General features: G+C 41.3%; 1 protein-coding gene across 1 annotated transcript; it reads left to right on the top strand.

The window, feature by feature from the left end:
* Positions 1-5,064: 5,064 nt before the first annotated feature.
* Positions 5,065-7,824, top strand: LOC101476804 (hydroxycarboxylic acid receptor 2-like). Its single transcript, XM_024799518.2, has 3 exons — positions 5,065-5,129; positions 5,743-6,148; positions 7,059-7,824. Exons 1-3 carry the CDS (start codon positions 5,065-5,067, stop codon positions 7,530-7,532), a joined length of 945 nt encoding a protein of 314 aa, XP_024655286.2. The 3' UTR covers positions 7,533-7,824.
* Positions 7,825-19,480: the final 11,656 nt, after the last annotated feature.

Genomic DNA, 19,480 nt, shown 5'->3' on the forward strand with positions numbered 1-19,480 from the left:
AAAAGACCCAGGAAAACAGAGTTAACGATAACAAAATAACGCTGAAAACCGATAAAAACCCTGAAAACCATACATTTCACACCTGAGCCTCAACTCTCGCGGCCCGGTACCAAACGACTCACGGACCGGTACCTGTCCGAGGCCCGGGGGTTGGGGACCGCTGATATAGGAGACACACACAGTGATATTTGAGAAGTGAAATGAAGTTTTTTGAATTTACAGAAAGTTTGCAATAATTGGTTAACCCTTGTATGGTGTTCGGGTCTGTGATACCCGTGTTCAGTTTTTTTCAAAAGAAAAATTAAACAATTAATTATTTTTTCACGTGTAAATGTGTTGTGTCTTTCCACTCACTCCACTTGATTATAACTGATTTATTTATAACATTTTATATAAAAGAAAAACGAGAAGCACATTAATTCATAAATGTGATCTAACAAAGGTAAAGGGAAAGAATTAACCATGTTTGCTGTTCATATGTCTTGTAATTGGGATGAAGTAAACATCTGTTGAGTAATTTAACATAAAATTGTTTGATAGTGTTAATTTGGAAAGCCAAAACTCTAGCGGGTCCACCAGACCCATGAACACTGGCTGAGTAACAAAAATACGAACACCACACAAGGGTTAAACAAATTCAGGCAGGTGCATAAATTTGGGCACTGTTGTCATTTTATTGATACCAAAACCGTTAGAACTAATTATTGGAACTCAAATTGACTTGGTAAGCTCAGTGACCCCTGACCTACATACACAGGTGAATCCAGTAATGAGAAAGAGTATTTAAGGGGGTCAATTGTAAGTTTCCCTCCTCTTTTAATTTTCTCTGAAGAGTAGCAACATGGGGTCTCAAAACAACTCTCAAATGACCTGAAGACAAAGATTGTCACCATCATGGTTTAGGGGCAGGACACAGAAAGCTGTCTCAGAGATTTAAGCTGTCTGTTTCCACAGTTAGGAACATGCTGAGAAAATGGAAAACCACAGGCTCAGTTCAAGTTAAGGCTCAAAGTGACAGACCAAGAAAAATCTCGGATAAGCAGAAGCAATGAATGGTGAGAACAGTCAGAGTCAACCCACAGACCAGCACCGAAGACTTACAACATCATCTTGCAGCAGATGGAGTCGCTGTGCATCGTTCAACCATTCGGCGCACTTTACACAAGGAGATGCTGTATGCGAGAGTGATGCAGAGGAAGCCTTTTCTCCGCCCACAGCACAAACAGAGCCGCCAAAGCACATTTGGACAAGCCAGCTTCATTCTGGAAACACTACTCAAAATCCACTAAGGCATTCATGCAGAGGAACAAGTACAACGTTCTGGAACCGCCATCTCAGCCCAGACCTGAATATTATTGAAAATCTGTGGTGTGAGTTAAAGAGAGCTGTCCATGCTCGGAAGCCATCAAACCTGAATGAACTAGAGATGTTTTGTAAAGAGGAATGGTCCAAAATACCTTCAACCACAATCCAGACTCTCATTGGAACCTACAGGAAGCGGTTGCCCAAACTTTTGCATCCCACTGTAAATCACCTGATTTGTGTTCACGTCTAAGAAGCGAAAAATAATGGCGCAGTCTAGAGTGGAAGTGTAAAACTGCACCCAGGACAGAAACAGCTGCATTATGCTGCTAAGATAACTTCAGTTTCTTTACAAGCATCTGCCAAGATGCATGCTAACGCTAAGCTAGCCAAGAACCCAGAGTGAAAATTGAGTGAATGCCGACCCCAGGGGCCAGACCCTCAACTTCAACAGGTAACAAAGCAGATGAGCAGTCAGGTTGCAGCCTCCCTCTCTTCCTGTTCACGTTTCCAAAGCAGAATCCCTGGCGATCGCTTTTTTGTTCTGGTTTTCATCTTTGCTTTGTCCAGTCAGCTTTGTATTCCACTACGAAAACGATTTTAAAGATGTGTCACCTCATTAAGCAATTGTTTTAGTCTGTGGGGTTGTAGCCTCAGGTTTATGTTTTTAAATAGTGATTATGGCAAACTGTGCTTGAGCTATTTTACAGAGTAACATAAAAGTAACGTAACAAATAGTATAACAAATTACTGGTAGTAATTATGCAATTAAATAAAGTACTATATTAAATAAAAGTACTGTATTACTATATTCAGTAATACGTCACACTTAATCCTCTATAGCCACACACCGTGATCTGCCAGACACACCAACCCATCCCTGTTTTACCCATAAAACAGGGATGGGTCCAGGAGGTCTATTTGGAAAGAGAGCACAGGTTGGATCGTTGGCAAAATGCCGGGGCAACACTAACGCAAGTCGCACAACTATCCAGTGACGAGTAGCACAGCTTCATTGTCTTAAGTAGTGACAGGAACACAGAGGTAATTGGGCGCAGGTAGGTACTGTAGATGTCCTGCAGGTGCGTGAGCCAAAGGTGGGAACCCATAATGAGTCCCGCCCTGGGAGGAGCGAAAGAGAGAGAGTAACAACAACAAAAACACTGTCACAGCTGACCATCCTCAGGCAGGCCTGCTGGGCCATGACATACACTCATATTATTGGTATAGAAAAGTCACGTTGCAATGGCTGTAATGGGTTAAAATTCGCACTGTTACAGTCAGACGTGCAACAAGCCATAAAGCACAAAACGTACTCAACTGTGTTCATGTGTCTGTTGCAGAAACCATGTGGCATAGCTCATTTGTGCAACATTGTGTCAGACAATGACACAGCAGTACAGTTAAGTAAAGTGAAGTAAAGATGTCAGTGCATGGCTTAATAGGATTCAAATTTATATTGAAGTTTGAAATGATTAGTTTTCTTGTATTTTACAGCAGAGGGCAGCTTTAGAGAGGAGGAGGAATGGTTACTTTAACGGTTAACATGAACAGAGCAAAGTATGTTGACTTTGACAAGATTGCATGGTTGACTTAGTTACCAAAAACGCTGTTATGCATTTTCAGGTTGATTTTTGCAAGGAGTATTTTGTAAGAATGACCAAAGTGTTTGTCTATGATTTCCTCTGAGTTTTCATAGTTGTAGAAGACTCTTTATGCTCATCCTAAAGCATAGACATGACTTTTCCACTGCTTGCAATTCTCTAGTATGTTCAAACAAAGGTGTACTTGAAGATGAACTCCTGTCTGTATTAGAAAGCTGTAATATTTCCTTAAAGAATCCTCTTATATACTGTAACAAAATGTATGCAGTGTAAACTCATCAGATCTTCAGACAAACTTGTATTCTGGCTCAACCTCACCCCATGAATCATACAACTATTTCTTTGAAAAGTATTCACAACCCTTCACTTTTTTGTTGTATCTTTCATGTTGTACAGTTTTCCTATATGTATGCTCAACAACACTTAACCAAACATGCATGAATTCATGATGATACCATTCCTGTAGAGTGTCATTTGGGTCTGGAGAATATCCCAGCTGGAACTGAGGAAGAATACAGCCTGGAAAAATCCCTCCTCTATGACAAAGCTAATCCAAAAACACAATATTCATGCCTGTGGATACCATTTAACCCGCTGTGTGCCAGCACACCAGCACAGACAACATTTAGAATATTAGCAGGTCAGAATGCAGAACCTTTCAAAACCTTTCAGTATCACAGAAGCACAATGGTCTTAATCATTTTGAAACGGAAAAAAAAGCTTGAAATCATAAACAAATGTGGAATTCCAACATTAGATTGCACAAAGTAAGAGGTGATTTCATTTGAAGATAATTATCACGTGCACACTTTCCAAGCTATGAAGCTGATCCTTCACTCATTATTTCTGTGGCACCGGTGACATATTGATAAAATAGAGGTATAGGTTGGCACTGCCCGTAATCCTTCAACCAAATAACAAAAACACCTGATTCTGACCCTGGCAAACTCTCACTTTGACATAACCAAAGTAGGTTTAATCAAGAAAACTGATAAGTATTAATCCAACTTAGATTAGCTGGCATGGAGCTGAAATACAGACTCTGCCAGCGACTATAAAGTAGCAGCTCAGTCAGACTGGCTTTCCATGCAATGCAAGAAAAGATGTGTCAGGAAGAGTGGAACAAACAGCCTGAATCCAGATGTGCAAAGATTGAAAACCCTTGAACATAGAAGGCTGTAGCTGCTGCCAAATGAGGCTTTGACAAACAAATGTATCTGTCAATAAGACACAGGTTTATGATTTTTTTTTAACATTTAAAAAAGATTCATAAACAATGTTATTACTTTGTCATAACAGGTTATTGAACGTAGGAAAAATCTCAAATCTAAAACTGTGTACCTAAAGACACTGATCTGTCACTTTATAGCAATGTAAAACTTATATGTGTTTGCATGTTTTTTCCATGAATGTCTCCAAACATAATATTGCAAATGTGCAAGCATGATTTTGTCATATTGACAGTCCCCTGAATGTCACAAGGAGTTTAGCCAGTCTGCTGATAAAACCACCTTGAACTACCAGTTTCCAAATAGCTCTCTCTCTCTCTGTAACATCGAAATTACTGTCAGATTCCTTTTTTGCAGTAATAATTTAGAGTTTGCAGATTGAAAGATTCATAAATGTAACTCTCATGCTTAGTTTCTCAGTCAGTTGAGTAGAGCTCCCTAAACCACACCTCCAGCACCTCCTGAATGTAAATACTTCTTCGCAAGTAACCAGCGTGGTAGCATCACATAAACAGAGGCTAAGAGAGGGCATTTTCTCCTTTCTCCTTCACTGCATTGAGAGTGTGCTTCCTCCGTATCTTTTGCCATGGAAAAACCAGCCTTGACAGAGGTCCACAATCACTGTAAGGCTCTCTTAAGGGGACTGTTCAATTTAAGGAACTAGAAGGAGAGTGAGAAGGAGCATCTGTCCCTGAGGGGTGAAGATTCGAGATCATAGGAACCTACAACAACCTCCAGGATAAAGGATTTAACTGCAATGCTTGCTTTCTCAATATACGACATATTAATTTGACCGTAGCTTTATCTGCTATAGAAGGTGGACATTTTTTGCCATTTATATGATGATTCAACAAAACATGTCTGTAAATCGATCAGTTGACCACTGCAAAACACCCAGTGACATTACATACCAAGTCCTCTCCTGGGTAATGGTGGGAGAATTTACACTGGGTCTGCCTCTCAACCTGTCCGTTCTCTACATCTTCATCTTCAGGTACGGGAAATCTTTTTACTCGTTTACATTTATTCTCGTTTTAGTAAAAACCAAGAGGAAAGCTGTGCTGGATTCTGGTTACTGGGGGCAAAGTTTGCTAAATGAAGTGTAAACCAACTGCGCTACTGATGTGGCGAAGAAAGCGGTTTTAAGTTTATCTTTAAAAGACTGTGACCACTCTGATGCAACCAATTCAGATGCCATGAAAATAACAAGACCTACCAAAACTCTATTAAACCTTTGAAATGGACAGATGAATCCAATTTTGTTCTTGAAAAGTTAAAATAGAAAGTGTAGAACAAAAAAGCTAAGCTGTAAGTGTTACACTGAAGTGCAAACAAAACAAAAAAGCAGACCTTGCAAGTCGCTACAAAGTAAAATCTACATATGTTCCCACGCTGGTCTATGAGTTTTGAAGAGTTTATCTGACACGAGTCTGAGTGCGACTGTCCAACATTTTACTCAGCTCTCCGAGGAGAGGACGAGGTCGTGTAGATGGCAGAAACAGCATCATAAGCTTAGGTTTATTTTTTTCCTGTTCCTCTTCATTCGCTCTTGATACAAAGCAAACTCGCTGGCTGTGAAACAATTAACTGTTATATGACCTTTTTAGATACAAGTTCTGGAAGAACAAAGCGATCTTCTTGTTCAATATTGTGGTTGCTGATTTCTTGCTGGTGGGCTGCCTTCCTTTCAAGATCCATCATTACCAGCACAACTTGAGGCGCAGTGAGGACACTGTGCTTTGTAAGATAATGCTCTTCATGCTGTTTCTCAATCGAGGAGCCAGCATCGCCTTCCTCATCACAATGTCCCTCGATCGCTACTTCAATGTGGTCCATCTTGGAAGGAGAAATTTTGTCAACGTGTTTAAGAAATCTCCTCAGATTTCTGTCGTCATCTGGATCCTCTTGCTTCCCCTCACCACTCCTACTATGGTCACAACCTTTGAGTGCTGCAACAGCCACGGACGGGAAAAGGAGACATTCTTACATGATGTGACGGACACCTTTAGAGAGGTACGGTTTCAATGTATTTGTTTGGATTTAGTGTTGTTTTATGTTACCTAACAATATATACTGATGACAACTGACTAAAAACAGGTTGTTCGCTGCCTCGCTCTGACAGATCAGATGGCCTCCAGCCTCCAGAAAGAAAACGGGTGGATTTGGATTCAAAAAAACTTTAATATTTATATTTGAACATTTAAGAAGAACAGCAGAGATTAACACAACTGCTTCAACTTCCTATAAAGCTGGCATTACAGTCAATATCCAGTTCAGTTCCCTAACTGGCAGTTCCTTTCCACAAGACATAGATACACTCACCCAGGCGTGGCAGAACCGAATTAGAGTTTTTCTGAAGTAAAAATTGGAGACAGCGTATAAACAAAAGTTTTCATGAATCATTTACATTTATTATTAAGCACGTTTTTTTTCTCTTTGTCCTAATTATTAATATTCCTTTGTTTATGTAACTTTTGAAATAAACACAGGATTTTCAGGGTCTGGACCAGTGATGGGATGAGATGTGGAACGTGTGCAGATAAAGATAAACGCTTCTATAGACACTTTTCACAATATTTGGAAATCTTAGAGACCAGACAACTGTTAACTAATGTTAGAAAAACAAAAATCAACAGATAATCACCAGTTATTCTTGAAAGAAAGAATTAATTTGAATCGTTTACATTTCTAACTTAACATCATAACTTAAGTAAAAGGCAGGGGGTTAGCTGGAGAAGCTAAGGAGGGGTTTAAAGGGGTCAAAATATTAGTCCATGATTGAAGACAGAGTGTTTAAGTTAGGAGTGTACATGATAAACTTTCCCATGTCTGTATAGAAATCCAAGTTGACTGTGTGACACATAGGGCTATTGTAACGAGTCATACCTAATAGTGGGGTTTTTGTTTATTTTGTTTTTGTAAGATTGTTTTCTTCTCCCAAATCATCATCCCCTACATCATCCTCGTCTACTGCACGGTCCGCATTGTCAGCCGGCTGAGGAAGAAGACGGTTGGGGAGAAGACTAAGCTGAGGAGGGCTGTGTGCTTAGTCACATCTGTTGTCGTTGTCTTCTCCTTCTGCTTCCTTCCCTGCACTATAACTAGAGCAGCACTGCTGTTTGTGCGGCTGAAGAACTGGCAGGATGCAGAAAACATAGCTGTCCAGGTGTACGACGCCCTCATGGTTTTGTCTTACAGCGACTGCCTGCTGGACCCGTTGATTTACTGTTTCTGTAACTCAGGGTTTAAAGATGTTTACATATCTACCTTTTGCCCTGTATTTATCCAGAAGAGACTGACAAATTCTGACTCTGGCACCCCAAACACAACAACATGTACTAGTACTACTACTACTGCTGGCGCTAGAATGATTTTTTTGCCTATAATGGAGAAATAATCTGTCTCTGTGATACTTGACTCACTCACCCACTCATCCACCCACATAGGTGTTTTTAGCTGGGGAAGAAGTGCTGACAATTTGAAGTCATCAGATGACATTTACTAGGTAGTAAACACACAGCACTCAGTAAACACCACAGTTACTAAACAGAGTTAGTGAGTAGCTGACATGCAGTTCAAAGATTTTTACATTTTCTTCCTTGTTAAAAGATGATTAGTTTACAGATTGGGGCACTAATGTAGGCGGGAGGTTGCTTATTAAATGTAAATATTTTTCTTGTGTGCATGTATAGTTATTTCTTGGGTTATTTTCCACAGGACGCCAGGTGATACTGCTAAATGAGTGTTTATTAAGGTTTTCAGGTGCCTCTTGTTTGATACTATTACTGAAGGATGGTTTTTATCTTTCCAGTTATAGAGGGCTGTTTTTGTAGCCACTGTTAAAGGTTGGTGTGTATTTGTTCATACTCATGCCAGACCTCTTTTATGTAATTGATCCTGTTATATGAGCTCTGTGTATGATTTTATATTAGATTAGAGAAGAGGCACAGAGAACATGTCCAGTGATTGTTTTTACCTTACAGTTATGGGCATTTATTGTTGGTTTTTATTCGAAGATTAAGACACTTAAATTGTAACGACCTTTTTGTTCCTGCAATGTTTCAGTGAAGGTGCTTTTCCTTTTTTATTTTTTTTATACTACAAGGTCAGCTCAGAGTTTTTAAACAACCTTCTATTGAAAATAGAGACTTCCTTTTAAGGATGTCTTGCACTGCATATGAGTATATCCTCAGTAATCTGTTGTGAGGAACTGCCTTCACATGTACATACAGTCCTATGAAGACAATAGCTTGGTTAAAGTAATACTAACCAGCGTGACCATATAGGGCATTTCAGTGGATTAATAGGGAAGTGTATAAAATTAAAGATCCTGTCTGAGTAGTCCACTCATAAAAGTTAATATACAGTTTTTTAAATTATTTGTGCTAGGTGGAAATTTACACTTCAACTGCATGTTTTAAATAGTAAAATGTATATGCATGTTGTATGTCAAAATTTACTTAAATATAAATATTAAAGCATTTTTAGTTATTAGGGTTATTATTAAACCAGACATGATGACATGATATGTTAGTACTTCCTGTAATAAACCAAAGCACTTAGCATTAGTGATATCTATTTTAACTCTCTTTTATTCATCCTACTAGGAGTAGGCCTTCTTAAGGCTGACCTAAATATGCACAGGTGTCATTTATCACTCAGGAATCTCTATAATGCTGAATGCTGAGCATCATCTCTGTCATTAATGCCTCAAACCTGCAGGTTCACCCACAGTGCAAAATGTTGTGAAATCTACCAAGTGTTCTGATGCTGCTCAAAAAACTGCATTTGACCTCTGAACTTTGAGCACTTGTTTCAGTTACTTGTGGAATTTTATTACTGTGGCTATTTTTACATTTCCCATCACAAAGTGTTTTTTCTTATTGTATGAATAAACTAGTGAGTGCTGGTGTTATTGATTAACTGCCACTACAAAAATGTCAATCCTTACCGGACAACATGTTACACTGTACACATTTTTTTGTAGCACTGAAAACTTAAATTATCTGCCTGTATGATGATGATGATGTGTGCATACTGCTGCTGTAACTACACATCTGACAGAGTTTTTGCAAGTGAAGAGTGTTACCTTTTCTGAGTAAAATGTTACCACAAGAAATACACAATCGTGCAATGTTTACTGTTCAGCTTTTTCTGACACGGTAAGCCTTTACCAAACATATACAAAAAGCAGAAGTAGCTGCCTTGCGACGTCCAAATATTGACATTGTTATAGAAAGATGCTCGAGTATGTTCATGAGCACAACATGAAGTAATTTTTATGTTGAAATAGCATTTCCTCACATGCGGTCAGTTATTCGTGGATGAGGCCCACACTCTGACAGATTCTCCACATTTTATGGTCTCCAGCCTTTGCGCTGTGTGGGTATTATAACAGCAGGGAGAGCAGCTGCATAGCCTTGAAGCCGAGACTAGTAACCCCTAAGCCAGGATATCATAGCAATCATAACAGCAGAGAACAGAAGTATGAAAGCAAATGCAAAGAAAGGCCTAAATGTAAAACAAACACAGAACGTTATTGAATTACTGTTCTTGCCATCGCTGCAAATTGACTTTCTGCTTCCTAAAAGCCTGTAACGACTTAATGACACACCCTCAGCCTGAAACGTTTTATGGGATTTGGGTCATTAAGGTAAGTGACAAGTGCAGCGTTGGAAGCTTGACTAATTCAAGGGGAATAAAATCCCTCCTGTCATTATGTGCACCACTTGTATTGATCCACTTGAAAAAGCTCAGAATGAGTTGTTGAAAATGTTTAATTCTTTCTCTGAAAAAGCAGATTTTTGAAACCCAGTGGACTGACAGGTTTGTGTACTGGGACTAATTTGTTCCTAAAAAACAGGAGTCTACTATATTCAGGCCTTGTGGACCTGCTCTGCTTGCATGAAAACAAGCTCGTACGGTTCCTTTACGAATACATTTTTGGAAACAATCAATGCATAAATTTGTAAATTAGACACAACAGGAACACTAAACTCTTCCATCTGGGAAGCTTGAGAAACATTTCTGCTTTACTACACCTGCACCACAAATGTGCTGTGTGAAGAGGAGTATCTCATGGTACAAAATATGTCATTTTTGTCCTTGGCATATAATTAAAGATAAAAAAAAAACCTGACATCATCATTTGGGAAAGTACTGTGGTTCTTAACAAATAATAAGTGGACTCTCCCTGAAAACAAAAATGTGGCGACAGCTCTGATGATATTGGATTAATCCTGAGCATGCTGCCTTTAGTTTCACGGCTGAAACTTTGATTATTTATGCTATAAATCCTGCTGCTGTGTGATGTTACAGCTTTTTGGTAAAGAGCAATTATTCAGGGCTGTATGCAGCTGGCATTGCTGTAAAGGGGATAGAGCAGATTGTACTACAGCTGCAGGGTGCTCCATCCCAAATTAACCTAGTGCCATTACTGATGACATATGTGCTTGGGCTGCTGTTTTTCACTAAGACCACAGAATATAAAGTAGTTTTGAGATCTAAAAGGTTAATCCAGTGCAGCAGTTTTGTGAGCTTGCATTCTTTCTAATGGCCAGCAGGGGGCAACTCGTGTAGTTGGTTAAAAGAAAAGCAGGTTATACAGAATTTATTATTTTGACATTAATGAAAGCAACTTTTGCAAATTGCAAGACGGTCACCCAATAGCATATGCTCCAAAGACACTTACCCGGACAGAGGTTAATTATGCACAGATTGAGAAACAACTCTTTGCAGTGTTGTTCAGATGCAGACGTTTCCACACCTACATATACTGCAAAAGAGTCGTTGTCGAGTCAGACCACAAGCCATGGAGCACATACTGAAGAAGCCAATCTCTGTAGCTCCGGCTCATCTGCAGTGCATGCTTTTACAGCTGCAGAGATATGGCATAGAGATTGTGCCAGATTTCTGGAATTTCAGAGACGAAATTTTGCACTACCATAGCATCATCTTCAAAGGTGACAAAAACATAGTGCCAACAGCCCTGAGAAACAATATGCTGGAGAGAATCCACATTGGGCACATCGGGATCGAGTGTAGTGAGCAGGGAGCTAGGGATGCCCTCTTTTGGCCAGGCATGGGCAAAGACATTGCTACCACAGTGTAGAACTGTTCTATATGTCAGTAAAGGTGTGCAGCGAACCCTAAAGAACCTCTCATTCCACCTCTCATGCCTGAGAGACCATGGCAGGCCGTGGCCTCAGACCTCTTCACCTGGCGCGGACGAGACTACATAGTAGCTGTAGACTATTACAGCCGCTACTTTGAGCTCGAAAGGCTATTCTCCACTACTGCAGGGTCAGTCATCAAAAAGCTCAAGGCTATATTTGCCAGACATGGTATACCAGAGAGGCTTATTTCAAATAATGGCCCACAGTACAGTTCTCGAGAGTTCAAGGACTTCGCAGTCACATGGGACTTTGTCCACATAACCTCAAGCCCTTTGCATCCACAAAGCAACGGCCTCGCCGAAAGAACAGTCAGATGAACCAAATCAGTTCTGGATAAAGCTCATGCTCAGTGAAAACTACATAATAATTTCACAATCTTTAATTAGGGGTCTAACGTGGCATAAGATAATATAATAATCTCACAATTCCCCCTTTGACCTCTTTTTAAAGAGATCACTTACACCTCGCAATCCAGTGTTGCAGGGTTCATTTCTTCTTCAGGTGATTCTCCGCTCCTCTTCTTTCTTCGACCTCAGGGGTTAGACCACCCTTCAGTCGTTGCACAGATCAGGGGATTATTCTGCCCCGATTTTCAAACAACGATCTGTGTATTCTTGGGTCACAGCTGTGTCCCCCTTTTTACCAAGAGCCTCTCGAACCTCGTTGGTCTGGTGTTCCTTAATTTTCGCCAATCCCCTTGTGTTTATTGCTGTGCTTATGGGATCCATCCTCTTGAGGTGACTAGCCGGAGCCCAAACGCTATGACACTTCACCCCAGTTGCTGTCTTGGCAGTCTCCACGTCTATCTCTGCTGCGAAGGATCTCCGTGACCTCGTCTGGTGTCTGTTCCTTTCTCTTTAAGGCAGAAAACCAAAACACCTTTCTTCCTAGCCCTAATAATCTAATGTTGTTATCCATTGTTCCTCTAGTGATTCAAAATTGGTTTAGCATATCATGTTTGGGACTCTCTGTCCCAGAGAATTATTCTACACATAATCTATGTGTGTGTAAGCGTGTTTGCATCCTCTGCACTCAAAGTCAATACCTACAATATATCAGTCCAGACCGTCACGCCGAATGAAGCTTATGACCTTCAAAAGACTGAGTGCCAACTCTTATGAGCACATTTGCAATGTGTGTGTGAAATTAATTATAGCCACTTCGTTTAGTAAAAGAAATCAAAAACAAATTAACCATTTTTAATTCTAACATTTGCCCCCCTTTTCACAAAAATCGTGTGTTTCTTTCAGCCTGCCTTCCCACAGTTTCCTCTCCAGTGCGATACTCAGCTCCTCATGAACACAGGCATTTTGTCTTCTAAACACTATTCAGTTTATTTCAATCATTAACGCTTAAACATGAAAATAATGCTTCTCACTGGCTCTCTAGAAAAAGTCTGGCAACTTTTGGGTCATTGTAAGCTTAAGTTTTAACATACCTAAATTATTAAACACACAAATAAAGTCATAAAATGTTCATACAACCATTGTTTGATGTTAAAACTCAACTTCCCCCTTTTTGACACACTCCCATGTGTCAATTCATCGGAGCTAGAAAATTAAAAGAAAAGGTTAGTGACATCATATCTCAGAAAACATCATAAACACTCCTCTCCAGTATCGTTGCTCCAGCCCTGCCATCCTGTGTTGGGGAATGAAATCAGTTTAGTTATTATGTTAAATCTGTTAAACTCCTGGCCCCGCCCTGAGCCTGCGTCTGCAGAACTGCCTAGAAACAACACCTGTATTAAGATGAACTTCACATTTGTCACTCAGTTTTTCCCCCACTGTCTTTCCCTCACTATTTTCACTCTGTTAATTAGAGTGCTTAAACATGAAGTAGACTGCGTCCACAACAAGTCAATACAGCTGTAAATGTGGCCAATTATCAATCTATTACCAATCAATAACAAAAAATAGCTTTTATTTTATGCATGCTTTAGTCAAGCACTCACCCAGAGGACCTTCAATCCCAGAAAATTCCTTCTCCTCATTTAATAAAGTCTGTCATCCTTCCATGCCCTGGTAACTGGGCCATCCAGAGCTGTATCATTTTGAAATATACATACAACAAGTCAAACCACACCTTGGTCACACCAACCCTTTCTCCACCCTGAGGATGTCCAACGCCATCCCAGTCTGGACTGTCAAAGGTGACTTTAACGCTAACTTTTCCGACAGTCCTGTTTATTGCATTACGTGGTCAGATTAGCTAATGTCTGCACATTAGAATAAACATAATTAACATAACTGGGTGTTATTTCACACACAGTTATAGATTCCAAACCTCCATCCTTATATGGTTTGCCAAATTATGGTTATCCAGAGCTCCCTTCTGTCTTTAAGTTTTGGAGAATTTTATGTTTGGTGTGAAATTTTAAGAATTTGACCATAAGTAAAATTGATGGTGTTATCACCCCCATCGGGGCTTACCTTTCCCACTTCTGGTGATATTCCTCCCTCGAACATTTGTAATTACCCTCCTTTATGCGTGAAAACTGGTGGTGTGGTCAAGCAGGTGCTATAGAAAACAAAAGCTCAGGACAGAACAGTTATCAGTCATATGCTTCATACAGAATTGGCCTATATTTGATTTCATATTGATCCTCTGAGTGTAATCATACATTTTGATTTGAATTTATCAAAACTAAACACAATAGGTTTTTCTTTCTTTACTTTGCTCTTGTTCTTTTGCAGTAGCACATCCTAGCACATGTGCCTGTCGGTTCTATTCTACTTTTTAAATTATTGACTATTTCAAGGGAGAACCTAAATCACGTGGACCAGTGTTTGTTATTACATATCTCTATTTTGAATGTGACAAGTCTACCATTCCCCTGTTATTCATAGATGTTGTTAAAGTTTTGACTATTTTCCTCTATAAAATTTAATTGACTTTTTACAGTGGCCTGCTGGTTAATAGTAACATATTCCAGTCATGAGTGAAATCAAACCTTTTCTCCACTGTAGCATTTGGCATTCCCAACAATATAATGTGATACCTTAATCAAAACACAGCTAATAAAACACAGTTTTCTTAATGCAAACATCAGTAACTCAAAATTAGCAACCAAAGGGTTCAGTCTGCATCTCCACACTCTCATGTGAAGCTACAGTCTCCCCCTCCAGTCTCCATCTGTTGCAGGCTGGGTGAATTGTTGCTCAACATTTACTAATCCTCAGTGCAGTTTTTGTCTCAGTATCAAGTCAGTCAAAACTTTTAGTCTACATCGTCAGTCCACCACAGTCCAGTCACACACATTCATCCACACACATTCACACCAGATGTTGCTGATAACGGAGTCTCTCGCTCAACCTATTCGAGCATCCATCACCAGCAAAGTGACGTCATAATTTTAAAGGAAAACAATTCCTTGTTTTTTGCACTGGATTGACTCGTGCAATCCTTTCAGACTCAGGACTATCTCATGTGATCAGTGTCCCATATAAGTGAATTTCTCCAAAGCCCATTACAATCATGGAGAAGCGCACTTTGCAACTGTTTCCAGTAAGAATATTTCAGAGCACTTTAAATTTCAATCTTTCAGGCCTGGTTTAAAGAGCTGATTGTTAAATCATGAACTCACAAAATATCACCACCGGTGGATCACACCTCTCAAATGTTCTTATCTCAGTGCACTGTAACAAAAGCAAAACAGACGTAACCAATAAAATACTAATAAAATAACAAATAGTCGGGACAGTTCTAGACATGTCCAAACATAAAATCATCTCTCTCTCTCTTAGAGAAAGAACACAGTCCAAACCTCACTGATAAAATCAACCTAGTGCTAAGCAAAACCCCAAAATCAACCACAGGAAAGTTTTGCTTCCTCCCGGGACAATATTGTGTGGGAATGAGAACCTCAGGTACCGTAGCACCTTTTGTTCCTCCTTGAATTAAGTCTCAATCACAGAAAATGCGGCGCTCCGATATAAAACGTACACTATTAGTTCATCATTTTCACTCTGTACCACTGCTCCTCATCAGGCTGTGTGAAGCACAGTAAACAATTCAGTCAAGGCCTTGAGCCATAAACAGACATCACACTGTGATGTCTGTTTATGGCTATGAAAACATAGACATTGTTTTCATAACCAAACTGTTTTAGACCTTGTTCCTTAAATCTACATAAATGCCCTCTGGGTGACATAAAACACATTTAACCAATAAGTAATCAATGGCTTCTTATAACAAATTCTGTATTTGGATGTTTGTGTGCAGCCTTTTGCATGTCAGCATAAGCATTTGTTAGCAAAGCATTCTTCCTTGCATCAGCATGTGTGTGTGTGTGTGTGTGTGTGTGTGTGTGTGTGTGTGTGTGTGTGTGTGTGTGACTATTGGCGTCTTTCCCGTTCGTGTGTGGACCCCCGGAGCCCGAGCATGAGGGTGGGAATGGATGTTTGTATATGTGTGTGCCTGTATTTCTGTGTCTAGATGTCAGGTTGGGTGTCAGGCGCCACCTCTCTGGGGACATCTTAGGCCCTCCAAGGTTTGGAGGCCTATCTCCACCCACCACCACTTCCCCTGCCAGTGGCGGACTCCCTCAGACATCGGTGCGTTGGTGGTTCTTTGTGTCCGGGGATGGGCGTCCAGGTACACACCGGCTCACTCCTTGGCGGCCGCTTATCGGGGCCTGGAGCCTGGGGCTCGCTCGGGCCACTTCGGAGGTGGGGTGCCCCCGGCCTGTCGGCCTGGGGCTCGGTCACTCAGGCACGGCTGGCTGCCGGCGGAGCTCACGGGCGCGTCACTGCAACTCCCCCTGGCTTCTGCTCCGCGGCTGCTGAGTGAGCCCTCATCTGGGACTCTCCTCAGCTCTTTCTGGGTCAGTGGCGCGGCTGGAGTGTTCACGCACATCTTCAACCTTTCCCTCTCTCTGTCTGTAGTCCCAGCCTGCTTCAAAATGGCCACCATCGTCCCTGTACCCAAATCCTCCACCATCTCCTCATTGAACGACTGGCGACCTGTAGCCCTGACCCCCATCGTAAGCAAATGCTTCGAGAAGCTGGTCAGGGACTTCATCTGCTCTGCACTACCCGACTCACTGGACCCTCTACAGTTCGCATACCGCCACAACAGGTCCACTGATGATGCCATAGCCCTGACACTACATACTGCCCTGTCACACCTGGAGAAGAGAGACACGTATGTGAGGATGCTGTTTGTAGATTACAGCTCAGCATTCAATACCATCGTTCCCTCGAAGCTGGACAGGAAACTGCAGGATCTAGGACTGAGCAGCTCCCTCTGCAGCTGGATCCTTAGCTTCCTGTCTGACAGACGCCAGGTGGTCAGACTGGGCAGCATCACCTCATCCCCCATCACACTGAACACTGGTGCTCCACAGGGGTGTGTACTGAGCCCTCTCCTGTACTCACTCTACACCTACGACTGCACAGCCACTAACAGCTCCAACATCATTGTGAAGTTTGTGGACGACACTACAGTGGTGGGTCTTATCACCAACGGTGATGAGACGGCTTACAGGGAGGAGGTCAGCGCCCTGACCCACTGGTGTCAAGACAACCATCTCACCCTCAACGTCGCAAAGACAAAGGAGTTGATAGTGGACTTCCAGAGGTGCAGAGAAGTACACACCCCCATCACCATCAACGGCGCTGCTGTGGAGAGAGTGAGCAGCTTCCGGTTCCTTGGCGTACACCTGGCTGAGGATCTTACGTGGTCAGTACACACAAACAAAACAGTGAAGAAGGCGCAGCAGCGCCTCTTCTTTCTCAGGAGACTGAAAAGATTCGGCATGAGCCCCCGCATCCTCAGGACCTTCTATCGCTGTGCCATTGAGAGCATCCTCACTGGATGCATCACCACCTGGTATGGCAACAGCACCGCCTACAACTGCAAAGCTCTCCAGCGAGTAGTGCGGTGCTCTGAACGGATAATTGGAGGTGAGCTTCCCTCCCTCCAAGACATCTACAGGAAGCGGTGCCTGAGGAAAGCGGGGAGGATCATCAAGGACTCCAGTCACCCCAGCCATAAACTGTTCAGACTGCTTCCATCAGGAAGGAGGTTCTGCAGCATCCGGTCCCGAACCAGCAGACTGAGAGACAGCTTTTTCCATCAGGCCATCAGACTGCTGAACACGTCATAGACACCTCAGCTTCACTACTGGAACTTCAACATTATGCACTCCACACTGTATATAAATGCCACTTGTTTTGCACATATTCAACTCTGTATATTTTATATATTTTATTATTATTATTATTATTATTTTATTTTATTTTTTTACTATTTAATTTGTAAAAATGTGTATACACACACACACACACACACACACACACACACACACACACACACACACGTAGGAAAATATTTAGTATACACATCCAGAAATGCATACACTATTATATATTGTACATATATTTATTAGTTTCAGGTTGGCCATTCTTGTATTTTGCTCGTTTGTGTTGTTGTGTTTGCACATCTCTGTTGCTTGTGGGGCTCGCACACAAGAATTTCACTCGCATGTGCTGTGCCAGTGTGCCTGCACATGTGATGTAACAATAAAAAGTGATTTGATTTGATTTGATTTGATTTGTTGGTCTTCCTTGGTCTCTTGTGTTCTGGGGGCCTCTGGATGTCTGGAGTTTTGATCTCCTCCATACCTGCTTCATGCCCTGGAGGACGGGGCTGTGGCCCCCCCACACCCTCTAGCAGATCATTACATGAAGGAACCTTTTTTTTAAAAAAAACAAGCGCGTCCATGCTCACAGGTGTACACACGGGTGATCACACCCACAAACTACACCCTTTTTGGCTCCTACCTCAAAGCACACTGTGTTCTGTTGATCTTATGTGCTGCACAATAATGTTTAATATTTAGTATTTACTGTCATATTCCCATATATCATTGTGATGTTGTTTATTCTATTACTCTTGTTCTCTTCTGCTTTTCTTTTTTCTTTCTCAGCAGGTGATCCAGGTGATCGATATATGCTTTTTTTTCTTCTTCTTTTTTCCTCTGCTCATTCTGTTGGTTTTTGTCTTTTGCCCTTCTCCCCCGTCCCTCTTCTCAGCTGTTTCTCTTTCCCTCTTTCTTTCTCCCCTTCTTTCCCCCAGTCAAGTCTGTCCCGTATTCAGTAAGTGAAAATAAAATAAACAATAAAAGGTGAATCAAATGGACCATTACAGCAAGGCTGGGATGGTCAATTTGGTAAAGTAAATCCGTTGGGCATCTTTCTTTGCCTTTAGACAACAATTCTGATGGCAAAAGAGCCAAACGGGACAGGCAAAAAAAAAAGAAAAAAAAAAAAAGAAAAACCTGTTAATGAATCTATTATTTCTAGACTGGATTATTGTACAAACAGGATGTCCTTCGTGCATGTGCAATGCTGATAGACAGAAGGCAGAAGTTAACCACAATTACAGCACAGGTGTCACAGGCTGTGTCCCAATTAAGAGACCGCACACTTGAAGTACGCATTTTGAGTGCGATTATGTCACAGCCACGCGACGACGGCTGTCCCAATTCGAAGTGTACTTCAAATGCATACTCCAAATACAGCGTCGATTTCCCCAAATATCAAGCGTGGTCCGGTGCACGCTTCGTGGTCCCATATATCCCACAATCCATAGCGCGGCGGTGGGTGTGGATAATTTTGCTGCAAAATACAGCAGAAGGGAGCGGCCGAAGAGTGAAAGTAAGTACTGAATATGATGTCACTTATTTATGTGTGAATGTTTAATAATGAAGAACATTAAAACATTACTGTTGGCCACATGTCGGCAAAGTTATGTGACATTAGTGATGTTTGTACTTTCAGCGTTAACTTGGTTTTTAAAGCCTCTACTTCAAAATATATATATAGTTGGCCCTAAACTTACAGAGAATGTGATGGTTTTATGGATAATTAAAGTCAGTCATATATCCACAAACACAACAAGCTGAAAGTGGGTGATGCTGCTCGGTTTGCAGTCCTGAATATCACGGCACAAGCAGGATCCACTGCACTGTTAATGTTAGCTATGTTATATTGCTGCCTCTGTTCGGTGGTGTCGAGCCAAACGGACTTTAACGTGTGTTTGAATGAGCTGAAAGAAAGATGCTTTAATCACAGGAGTCACACATGTGTCCACTGTACCATCTGGGAACTCTTCTTGTTTAGCACTCGTAATAACACAAACACTAAATCTTCCTTCTCTTGTGCTG

This window comes from Maylandia zebra, linkage group LG15 (assembly GCF_041146795.1).
Source record: "Maylandia zebra isolate NMK-2024a linkage group LG15, Mzebra_GT3a, whole genome shotgun sequence".
NCBI classification, from domain to species: domain Eukaryota; kingdom Metazoa; phylum Chordata; class Actinopteri; order Cichliformes; family Cichlidae; genus Maylandia; species Maylandia zebra.